Below are 12,500 nucleotides of genomic sequence, written 5' to 3'. Positions count from 1 at the left end.
TCACACATACTTCTCTCTATCTCTGTCTGGGTCGCAGAGATACAGATAGATAAATATACAGTTAAGCTGAAAGACAAATAGGAAGATAGATAGAGAGAGAGAGAAGTGAGAGAAACAAGTAAATACTGGAAGAAATAAGAGGTACAAGAGAGAGACGAAAATTAATTCTCTTTTAGGACTTGGTATTCTGTAGATGTTTTTTTCTGATTGTTTGAATTCGATTATTCTCCTTCTCCCCTGTTCATTAATTACATTTTCTTCCTCCTTTATCTCCCTACGTGTTTTCTCAACTTTCGTGACAATATTCTTCTTGTCTTTTCTGCCCATTTTCTCTTCTTTTCTTCTTTTTTATTGTCCCATTTTTTTTATTTTCTTTCTCCATTAATTCAGTTGTTTTCATTTTCATTTTTTATCATTTCTTCTCTTTTCCTTCTAATGTCTATTTACTTCTTTATCGTCCTTCCCTCGCCCTTCCTTTCGGTCTTTTCTCCTTTTTTCTCTCGTATTTTTGCTCTCCCATTTTCTCAAAATGCTTTATCTACTATCGTGTCTTTCTCTTCCTCCTATCTCCTTTTTACTATCTTCCTTCCTTCATAGTTCGCCTCACTCTTCCTTTATTCCCGGCCTTCTCCCATCTTCCATTTGCCCTTCCCTTTTTATTTTCTTTCTTCCTCTTCCCTTTTTATCTTCTCTCTCCCCCTTCTATCCTGCAACCTTCCTCTCATCTTTCCTTTTCCCTTTCTTCCCTTCTTCCCCTTCTCACCCCTCTTCTCCCTTTTCTTCTTATTTCTTCCGTCCTCTCCTCCTTCCCTCTTCTCCTCTTCTCTTTCTTCCTTCCCCCACTTCTCCTTTCCTCCCCACTTTTCCCTCCTCCCCTCTTCCCTTCCTCTGCCACCCTCTCTTCTTCCCTCTTCTCCTTTTCTCCTGTCTCTTCTCTTCTCTCTTCCTCCCCCCATCCTACCCTCTTTTTTCCCTCTTCTCTTCCTTCCTTCCTCCTCTTCCCTCTTCCTCCTCTCCTCCTTATCTCCTACCTTTTTCTTCTCTCCCCCTCCACTCCTCTCCTCCTCCCTCCCTCCCTCCTCCCGTCCTACCCATTCTTCTTCCCTCTTCTCCCCCCCTCTTCCTCCTCTCCTCCTTTTCTCCTATCTCTTCTCTTCTCTCTTCCTCCCCCTCTCCCTCCTGTCCTACCCTCTCTTCTTCCCTCTTCTCCTCCTTTCCTCCTCCTCTTCCCTCTTCCCTCTTCTCCTCTCCTCTTCCCTCCTCCTCCTCTCCTCTTCCCCTCCTCCTATCATCTTCCCTCTTCCTCCTATCCTCCTCTCCTCTTCTTCCTCTTCCCTCTTCCCCTCCTCCTCCCCCCTCATCCCCTCTCTTTTTCCCTCAATCTTCAACCTTCCATCCCTAACATGAAGTTTTATTGGCGAAATGCGAAGGAACCTAATTTCACCAGGTTGGACGTGGCCATCTTGCCGAACTTGGGGGAGAAAAAGGAAAAAGAAAAGAAAAAAGTTGCCCCCAAAAGGAAAAGGGGAAGAGACATTGGGTGAAAGCGAGAGAGAGAGAGAGAGGGAGAGAGAGAGAGAGAGAGAGAGAGAGAGAGATAGAGAGAGGGAGGGAGGGAGGGAGAGGGAGAAAGAGAGAGACAGAGAGAGAAAGAGAGAAAGAGAGAGAGAGAGAGAGAGAGAGAGAGAGAGAGAGAGAGAGAGAGAGAGAGAAGAGAGAGAGAGAGAGAAAGAAAGGAGAGAGAAGAAAGGAAAGAAAGAAAGAGAGTGAGCAAATCAGAGAGATAGATAGATAGATAGATAGACAGATAGAGAGAGAGAGACAGAGAGAGAGAGAGAGAGAGAGAAAGAGAGAAAGAGCGAAAGAGAGGGAGAAAGAGAGATAGATAGATAGATAGATAGACAGATAGACAGATAGAGAGAGAGAGACAGAGAGAGAAAGAGAGAAAGAGCGAAAGAGACAAAAAGACAGACGAAAAAATATAAAAATATGTCGTGGTCAATTTTTTGGGGGTCGTTATCTTAGGGCGAAGGTTCAGCTCGGGTTGTTTCAAAGTCGTTGGTTTAAGGTTCTTGTTTATAGGTCGTTATATCAAGGTCATCGTTTTAAGGCCGTTGTTTTAAAGGCTATAGTTTAAGGTTGCTGATATAAGTCTCTATTTTAAGGTCTATATTGTTCAGTCGCTATTCTTTTTTCTTTTCTTTTTTTCAAGAACGCTGGTTTAGGGGCATTAGTTTAAGGTCGTTTTTTAAGGACGTTGGTTTAAGGAGGTTGGTTTAAGGTGGTTGTTTTTCTTAAGGACGTTGGTTTAAGGACGGTTTTTAAGGACATTTGTTTAAGGACCTTTTTTAAGGACGGTTTTTAAGGACATTTGTTTAAGGACGGTTTTTAAGGACGTTGGTTTAAGGACGCTACTTAAAAACGTTGGTTTTAGGACGTTGTTTTTAAGGACGTTAATTTAAGGACGTTTTTTAAGGACGGTGGTTTAAGGAAGCTGTTTAAGGACGGTTGAAAGTAATTCTTCCAAAGTCGTTTTTATTTATCTATCTTTTATTTTTTTTTTTTTTTAATTTTTATCAACATTTGTTAAGTCTCTTCATCTCCCTCCCCCTCTCCCCCCGCCCCTCCTTCCTCCCCCTCTTTCTCTCACCTCCTCACCCCCCACCCTCTTCCCTCCTCCCGCCCCCCTCTTTCTCTCACCCCCTCACCCCCCCACTCTCCTTCCTCCTCCCGCCCCTCCTCCCTCCCCCCTCTTTCTCTCACCCCCTCAAGCCCCCAACCCCCACCCCCTCTTTCTCTCACCCCCTCAAGCCCCAACACACCCCCCTCTTTCTCTCACCCTCAAACCCCCAACCCCACCCCCCTCTTTCTCTCACCCCCTCAAGCCCCCAACCCCCAACCCCCTCTTTCTCTCACCCCCCACCCTCTTCCCTCCTCCCGCCCCTCTTTCTCTCACCCCCTCAAGCCCCCAACCCCACCCCCCTTCTTCACCCCCTCAAGCCCCCAACCCCCACCCCCCTCCTCGTCATTACAGGTTCACTTAGTCGTCGTTGTTGTCAGTAATGGTCGTTGTCTCTTAATGACAGTCATTTGGCAGGTCTTTGTAATTCTACTTCTTTTTTGTTATGGACTTTAATTTTGTTTTTGTTTTTGTTTTTTTTAATTCTCCGCTTTTTTGTATGTTTTACTAAATCCATTCATTTATTTGTTTATTTACTTTATTTGTTTTTTATCCTTTGTTATGTTTGTTTTTTCTATCCTTTATTATCTATTAGTCTATAATCAATTTTTTTTTTTTTATCAAAGATGTTTTCTAGGTCTGTTGTTCACTTTAGCACCGTTATGTTATCCCCTTAAGTGTCATCAGATGTTCCAAATAACTTTCCCGATACTTTGTAAGTGTCCTTGGATCTCATCTGCCTTTACGTCGCCCACTTAAGTGTTCTTTTGTTATCGACTTACTTATCCATTTTATTTTTCGTGGTTTGTCGTTCACTTTGTTTTTGTTCACTTTTTTTGATTGTTTGTGTTTTTTTTCGTGGTATCTGTTAGAGGAGATTAGAGGATAGAAAGAAAAGGGAAAAGGAGAAGAAGGAGTTGGAGAGGAGGAATGAGGGATGATAAAAGAGAAGGAAAAAGTCAAATAAAAAAGTAGGATAAAGAAGGATGCGAAGGAAGTGGAAAACTCTCTCATTTTCCCCCTCTCTCCCTTCCTTCCTCCCTCTCCATTTCCCTTCATCCCTCTCACCTTCTTCTTCTCAACCTTCTCCTCTCTCTCTCTCTCTCTCTCTCTCTCTCTCTCTCTCTCTCTCTCTCTCTCTCTCTCTCTCTCTCTCTCTCTCTCTCCTCCCTCCCTCCTCCTCTCCTCCCTCCCTCTCCCCACCCTCCCTCCCTTTCACTCCTCCCTCCCTCTCCCCTCCTCCTCCCAACCTCTCCCCTCTCTTTCTCTCCCTTTCTCTTCCCCCTTTTTTCCTGATCATCACACTCCCCTGCCCCCTCCCCCTTCCCTCCCCCCAGGTGCTAAATCAGGGCCTTCTCACGGGGGCTAAATGGCGGAGCGACACCTAAGCCCAGCGCGAACATTTTTGAAAACTTGGCCGATGCTTGTGGAACATTTTCCGAAGATTCCTTACTGTTTTTGGCGTCGTATCGCTTGTTTTTCATTTTTATTTTTCATTTGTTTATTTATTTATTTATTTTTATTATTATTATTATTATTATTATTATTATTATCATTATTATTATTATTATTTTATTATCATTATTATTATTATTATTATTATTATTATTATTATTATTATTATTATTATTATTATTATTATTATTATTATTATTATTATTATTATTATTATTATTATTATTATTATTATTATTATTTTTTTTTTTGGGGGGGAGCGTCTTGCGTGGTAATGGTGCGTAGGTAAACGCAAATAACACGTTGATATATACACGTGTACGTATAAACGCATAATTCACACACACACACACATACAGACACAAACACCCAATCACATTCACACACACATTCACACACACACATTTACGCACACACACACACACCTATATCAATCTCTGTATATATATATATTTAGATATTTATTTATTTATATCCATGCATCTTTACCAGATTTTTCCTACCTCCTTCCGTCCTTCTTTTCCTCTACCTTCCTCTTTGTATTTATCTCTCTCTCTTGCCCCTTTCTTGTTAATTCTATTCTCCCTCCCTCTCTCTTTTCCTCCTTTCCTCCTTCTCTCTGCCTCTCTCTCTCTTCCTCCCTCCTTCCCTCCCCTCTTTCTCCCTCCCTCCCTCCCTCCTTCTTTCTCTCCCTCCTTCCCTCCCACCTTCCATCCCTCCCGCGCCTCGTGTCCAGTCAAATCCCTCCCTCTTCCTCCCTCCCTCTTTCCCTCTTATGCCACCCTTTCGCACTCCCCTCCTTCCCTCTCCCTCCCTCCCTCCCTCCTTCCTTCCCTCCCTCCCTCCCTCCTTCCTCTCCCTCCCTCCCTCACTGCTTCCCTCTCCCCTCCCTTTCCTCCCTCTCCCTCCTTTCCTCCCTCCCTCACTCCTCCTCCCTCTCTTCCCTCCTCTTCCTCCTTCCATACCTCCCTCCTTCCCTCCCTCCCTCCCTCCCTTCCCTCTCCCTTCCTTTCCTTTCCTCCTTCCTCCCCTTTCCCTCCTTCCAGCCTTCCCTTCCTCCTCCTCCTCCCTTTCCCTCCTTCCTCCTTCCTCCCTCCCTCCCTCCTCCCTTCCTTCCCTCCCTCCTTCCTCCTTCCTTCCTCCCTCTTCCTTCCTCTCCCTTCCTTCCTCCTTTCCTCCCTCCTTCCTTTCCCTCCTTCTCCCTCCCCCTCTCCCTTCTCCTTCCTCCCTCCCTCCTTCCTTCCTTCCTCTCCCCTCCCTCCCTTCCCTCCTTTCCTCCCCTCCCTTCCTTTCCTCCCTCTCCTTCCTTCCTTTCCTCCCTCCCTCCTCCCTCCTTCCTCTCCTCCTCCCTCCTTCTCCCCTTCCTTCCCTCTTCCTCCCTCCCCTTCCTTCCTCCTTCTTCTCCCTCCTTTCCTCCCTCCCTCCATCCTTTCCTTCCTCCTCTTCCCTCCCTCCCTCTCCTTTCTTCCCTCTCTCCTTCCTTCCCTTTTCCTTTCCTTCCCTCTTCCTCCTCCCTCCTTCCTCCTTCTCCCTCCCTCTCTCCCTCCTTCCCTCCCTCCCTCCTCTCTCCCTCCTTTCCTCCCTCCCTCCCTCCCTTCCTCCCCCCTTCCATACCTCCCGCGTGCTCGTGTGTGTCCAACCGAATCCGCAGATAAGAGAAGTTGATTATGAATGACGTCATAAATATCACGTGATTTACACTATCAATATTTACAATAAATCAAGCCCAAGGTCTGAACACCTGCGCCCACATGTTATCACGCCCTTGATAAATGCTGCTCTGGGAAGGGAACTATAAATACGCCCATGTGCACGCTGGTTGGGCGTGCATGCAAACAGACGTGCATATGTACAGACAAATAAACGGACAGAAAGAGGGAGAGCAATAAGAATGGAATGACAGACAGACATCGGGAGAGTAACAAGAACAAACAGACAGACAGGCAGACAATGGAAAAGCAATAAGAATAGACAGACAGACAGACAGACAAACAGAGAGAGAGAGAGCAACAAGAACAGAAAGGCAGACAGACAATGGGAAAGCAATAAGAATAGAAATACAGACAGACAGACAGACAGCGGGAGAGCCACAGGAACATACAGACAGACAGACAGACAGCGGGAGAGCCACAGGAACAGACAGACAGACAGACAGACAGCGGGAGCGCCACAAGAACAGACAGACAGACAGCGGGTGCGCCACAAGAACAGCCAGACAGACAGACAGGGGAGCGCCACAAGAAGCGACAGACAGACAGACAGACAGCGGGAGAGCCACAAGAACAGACAGACAGACAAACAGACAGACAGACAGCGGGAGAGCCACAGGAAGCGACAGACAGACAGACAGACAGCGGGAGAGCCACAAGAAGCGACAGACAGACAGACAGACAGCGGGAGAGCAACAAGAACAGACAGACAGACAGACAGACAGGGGAGCGCCACAAGAACAGACAGACCGACAGACAGACAGAGAGACAGACAGGGGAGCGCCACAAGAACAGACAGACAGACAGGGGTGCGCCACAAGAACAGACAGACAGCGGGAGAGCCACAAGAACAGAAAGACAGACAGACAGACAGACCGACAGACAGACAGACAGACAGACAGACAGACAGGGGAGCGCCACAAGAACAGACAGACAACGGGAGAGCCACAAGAACAGACAGACAGACAGACAGACAGGGGAGCGCCGCAAGAACAGACAGACAGCGGGAGAGCCACAGGAACAGCCAGCCACCCAACCAGCCAGCCAGACAGACAGCTAGCCAGCCAGCCAGCCAGCCAGCCAGCCAGCCAGCCAGCCAGCCAGACAGACAGACAGACAGCTAGCCAGCCAGCCAGCCAGCCAGCCAGCCATTCAGCCAGCCAGACAGCCAGACAGACAGCTAGCCAGCCAGCCAGACCGACTGACAGACAGACAGCCAGCCAGCCAGCCAGCCAGCCAGCCAGACAGCCAGCCAGACATACACATAGACAGACAGACAGACAGGGGAGCGCCACGAGAACAGGAGCGAGGACCCGGAGGCGCAACCCGGCCTCTTGTTGACTTCCGCCTTCATCTTCAGCATCCTTGTTTATTCGCGAGATGAAGATGCGAGTCAACATGCTGTGGCATAACCTTCCCCCTGATCTCCCCATTCTTTTTTTTTTTTTTTGCTGATCCTCCTGACCTTCCTTCCCCTCCTCTTCCTCCTCCTCCTGACTTTCTTCTTCCTCCTCCTGACCTTCCTCTTCTTCTTCCTCCTCCTGACCTTCCTTCCCCTCCTCCTCCTCCTCCTGACTTTCTTCTTCCTCCTCCTGACTTTGTTCTTCCTTTTCCTCCTGACCTTCCTCTTCCTCCTGACTTTTCTCTTCCTCCTGACTTTCCTCTTCCTACTTTTCCTCCTCCTCCTGACCCTCCTCTTCCTTCTCCTCCTGACTTTTTTCTTTCTCCTCCTTCTGACCTTCCTCTTCCTTCTCCTCCTCCTGTCCCTCCTCTTCCTTCTCCTCCTGATTTTCTTCTTTCTACTCCTTCTGACCTTCCTCTTCCTTCTCCTCCTGACTTTCTTTTTTCTCCTCCTTCTGACCTTCCTCTTCCTCCTCCTCCTGACTTTCTTCATTCTTTTCCTTCTGACCTTCCTCTTCCTTCTCCTCCTCCTGACCTTCCTCTTCCTTCTCCTCCTCCTGACCTTCCTCTTCCTTCTCCTCCTCCTGACCTTCCTCTTCCTTCTCCTCCTCCTGACCTTCCTCTTCCTTCTCCTCCTGACCTTCCTCTTCCTCCTCCTGACTTTCCTCTTCCTTCTCCTCCTCCTGTCCTTCCTCTTCCTCCTGACCTTCCTCTTCCTCCTGACCTTCCTCTTCCTCCTGACCTTCCTCTTCCTTCTCCTCCTTCTGACCTTCATCTTCCTCCTCCTCCTTCTCTTTCGGCTCCTCCTCCTCTTTCGTTTTCTTTTTCTCTTTCTTTTTTCTTCTTTCTTCTTTTCCTTTATTTTCCTTCTTCTTCTTCTGTTTCTTCTTTCTTCTTTTTCTTCTTCATCCATCCTCTCATTCTTATCTTTACTTCCCTTTTCCCTTCCTTTCTCGTCTCCTTCCTTCTCAATTTCCCCCTTCTCTTCCTCTTTTCCCTCTTATTGGTCCTTCCCTTTTTCCTCCTCCTCCTATTCTCCTTTTCCTCTTCCTATTTCTCCTCACTCTCTTCATCTTCCTCTCTTCTCCACCCTTTCTTCCTCTTCTTCTTCCCATCTCTCCTCTTCCTTTTCCCTTACTTGCATCTCCTCCCTCCCTTGCTCATTCTATATCTTCTTATCTCTCCTCTTCCTCTCCCTCTTCTTATCTCAGCTACTCTTCCATTTCACTTACTTCTCCCTCTCTTCGTCTTCCAATCTCTCATCCTCCTCTCCTTCTTCTTATCACTCCTCCTCTTCCTTTTCCCATACTTCTCCCTCTCTTGCTCTTTCTATCTCTTCCTATCTCTCCTCCTCCTCTCCCTCTTCTTATCTCTCCTCCTCTTCCTTTTCCCTTACTTCGCCCTCGCTTACTCTTCCATCCTCTGCCCGTCTCTCCTCCTCCTCTCCCTCTTCTTATCTCTCCTCCTCTTCATTTTCCCTTACTTCTCCCTCTCTTGCTCTTTCTATCTCTTCCTATCTCTCCTCCTCCTCTCCCTCTTCTTATCTCTCTTCCTCTTCCTCTTCCAGCTCCTCCTTCTTCCTTTTCCCTTACTTCTCCCTCTCTTACTCTTCCAATCTCTTCCTATCTCTCTTCCTCTTCCTCTTCCAGCTCCTCCTTCTTCCTTTTCCCTTACTTCTCCCTCTCTTACTCTTCCACTCTCTTCCTATCTCTCCTCCTCCTCTCCCTCTTCTTATCTCTCCTCCTCTTCCTCTTCCAGCTCCTCCTTCTTCCTTTTCCCTTACTTCTCCCTCTCTTACTCTTCCAATCTCTTCCTATCTCTCCTCCTCCTCTTCCAATCTCTTCCTATCTCTCCTCCTTTTCCTCTTCCAGCTCCTCCTTCTTCCTTTTCCCTTACTTCTCCCTCTCTTACTCTTCCAATCTCTTCCTATCTCTCCTCCTCCTCTTCCAATCTCTTCCTATCTCTCCTCCTCCTCTTCCAATCTCTTCCTATCTCTCCTCCTCTTCCTCTTCCAGCTCCTCCTTCTTCCTTTTCCCTTACTTCTCCCTCTCTTACTCTTCCAATCTCTTCCTATCTCTCCTCCTCCTCTTCCAATCTCTTCCTATCTCTCCTCCTCCTCTCCCTCTTCTTATCTCTCCTCCTCTTCCTCTTCCAGCTCCTCCTTCTTCCTTTTCCTTTACTTCTCCCTCTCTTACTCTTCCAATCTCTTCCTATCTCTCCTCCTCTTCCTCTTCTTATCTCTCCTCCTCTCCCTCTCTTACTCTTCCAATCTCTTCCTATCTCTCCTCCTCTTCCTCTTCCAGCTCCTCCTTCTTCAAACGCCAAGAATAATAAACAAAAACAACTTGATCCAAACATTCCGCAATGAGTTTATTTTCACTCTGCAAACTCAGACGCATATTGGGAAAGAGAAGGAAGAAGGAATGATTTGATAGATAGATAGAAGGATAGATAGAGTGGGCATCAAATTCATAAATAAGATATTGGTTTTTATACATGTTTTTGTTTGTTTGTTTGTTTATATATATATATATATATATATATATATATATATATATATATATATATATATATATATATATATATATATATTACTTTTTTGGATTAGTATAGAAAAGGTTTGATATAGATAATGAATCAATAAGCAAACAGAAAAAAGGGTAAATGAAAAAGCGAAAGGCGAATAAGTCAAAAGATAAAATTGTAAAAAAAAACAACAACAACAACAACAAAAAAAAAACAATGATAATAGAAAAATAGAAGAACAGGGAAAAGGGGAAAACAGAAGAATAAGAGTAAATAGAAAGCAGGTAGAGAAAAAAAAGAGAAAGGGGTAAAAATTTCTTACCTCCCTCAACCCCCAAAAGAAGAAGAAGAAGAAGAAAAAGAGAGAGAGAAAGAAAGAGAGAGAGAGAGAGAGAGAGAGAGAGAGAGAGAGAGAGAGAGAGAGAGAGAGAGAGAGAGAGAGAGAGAGAGAGAGAGAGAGAGAGAGACAGAGGGAGAGAGAGAGAGAGAGAGAGAGAGAGAGAGAGAGAGAGAGAGAGAGAGAGAGAGAGAGAGAGAGAGAGAGAGAGAGAGAGAGAATAGTATTGGCAAAAGTGGCGGATGAATGTAATTATGGAATAACAATAACCATAACAACAACAACAAACAAAATGAGTCAGCAAGAACACCTATAATAATAAGTCATAATAATGTTAATCATGCCAATATCAATAATGGGGAAAGTAATGATAGCCTGAAAGTGTAAGCTTCCACCTATGAAAAAATAAAACTTTTTTCGAAACAATTTGTGAACATACACGTACTCACTTCCCTCCCACCCCTCGCTACGAGACTCCCCTTTCTCCTTCCCCTCTCACTTCCCTCCCACCCCTCGCTCCATACCCCCACAAGATTCCCCTCTCTCATTCCCCTCTCACTCCCCCCCCCCACCCCTCGCTTCATACCCCACAAGATTCCCCTCTCACTTCCTTCCCACCCTCTCTTCATACCCCCACAAGATCTCTCTCCTTCCCCTCTCACTTCCCTCCCACCCCTCCCCTACATACCCCAACACACTCTCCCTCCAAGATTCCCCTCACTCATTCCCCCCTCTCTCTCCCCTCTCTGCAGGCGTGATCCACCCCAAGAACCTGTTCCTGCAGCGCTACTACCAGAAGGTCATCAACGACGCCGTGCTGAACCTGTCCAAAATGAACCTGCAGTTCCTGAGGTCGACCTTCGTCATCAACAGCACGATCAGCATGGAGACCAACCCCTCGCCCAAGTGTGAGTAGAGTCTCATTCATATTTTTTGGGTGTTGTTGTTATTTTTTTTTGTTTGATTTATTTTTCACTTCACTTATTGATCTATCTATCTATTTGTTTAATTTATTCATTATTATTATTATTTTTTTATGGAGACTAAACCCTCTCCCAAGTGTGAGTAGAGTTTCATTCATATTTTTTGGGTGTTGTTCAGTTTTTATATTTTGTTTTATTTTTTTCTTAACTTTTTATTTTTTATTTTCACTTCATTTATTTATCTATCTATTTATTCATTTCATTTATTCATTATCATTATTTTTTTATGGAGACTAACCCCTCTCCCAAGTGTGAGTAGAGTCTCATTCATATTTTTTGGGTGTTGTTTATTTTTTTGTTTTATTTATTTTTCACTTCATTTATTGATCTATCTATTTATTTATTTAATTTATTCATTATTATTATTATTTTTATGGAGACTAACCCCTCTCCCAAGTGTGAGTAGAGTTTCATTCATATTTTTTTGGTGGTGTTAAATTTTTATGTTGTGTTTGATTTTTTTTTTCTTATTCTTTTTTATTTTCACTTAATTTATTGATCTATCTATTTATTTATTTAATTTATTCATTATTATTATTTTTTTATGGAGACTAACCCCTCTCCCAAGTGTGAGTAGAGTTTCATTCATATTTTTTTGGTGTTATTCATTTTTATGTTTTGTTTTATTTATTTATTTTTTAACTTTTTATTTTCACTTCATTTATTGATCTATCTATCTATTTATTTAATTTATTCATCATTATTATTGTTTTATGGAGAGTAACCCCTCTCCCAAGTGTGAGTAGAGTTTCATTCATCTTTTTTTGGTGTTATTAAATTTTTATGTTGTGTTTTATTTTTTTTCTTATTCTTTTTTATTTTCACTTCATTTATTTATCTATCTATTTATTTATTTAATTTATTCATTATTATTTTTTTATGGAGACCAACCCCTCTCCCAAGTGTGAGTAGAGTTTCATTCATATTTTTTTGGTGTTGTTGTTATTTTTTTTTGTTTGATTTATTTTTCACTTCATTTATTGATCTATCTATTTATTTAATTTATTCATTATTATTATTATTTTTTATGGAGACTAACTCCTCTCCCAAGTGTGAGTAGAGTTTCATTCATCTTTTTTGTTGTTGTTCATTCTTATGCTTTGTTTGATTTTTTTGATTTTTTTTTATTTTCACTTCATCTATTTATCTATTTATTTATTTATTTAATTTATTCATTATTATTATTATTTTTTATGGAGACTAACACCTCGCCCAAGTGTGAGTAGAGTTTCATTCATCTTTTTTGGGTGTTGTTCATTTTTATGCTTTGTTTGAATTTTTTTTTTTTTCACTTCATTTATTGATCTATTTATTTATTTATTTAATTTATTCATTATTATTATTTTTTTTTATGGAGACTAACCCCTCTCCCAAATGTGAGTAGAGTTTCATTCATCTTTTTTTGGTGT

General features: G+C 43.6%; 1 protein-coding gene across 1 annotated transcript in view; it reads left to right on the top strand.

Annotated features, from left to right (window-relative positions):
- The window catches only part of LOC138859113 (uncharacterized), a 127,473-nt gene that overhangs the window by 42,031 nt on the left and 72,942 nt on the right, over positions 1–12,500 (top strand). Inside the window, exon 2 of the mRNA XM_070115452.1 lies at positions 10,819–11,016. Within this exon, the coding sequence (XP_069971553.1) occupies positions 10,819–11,016 (198 nt within the window). The remainder of the gene's footprint in view (positions 1–10,818; positions 11,017–12,500) is intronic.

The sequence above is a fragment of the Penaeus vannamei genome, chromosome 37, assembly GCF_042767895.1.
Source record: "Penaeus vannamei isolate JL-2024 chromosome 37, ASM4276789v1, whole genome shotgun sequence".
NCBI classification, from domain to species: domain Eukaryota; kingdom Metazoa; phylum Arthropoda; class Malacostraca; order Decapoda; family Penaeidae; genus Penaeus; species Penaeus vannamei.
Note: the sequence above shows the minus strand (reverse complement) of the source record. Positions and strands in the feature narration are given on the sequence as shown.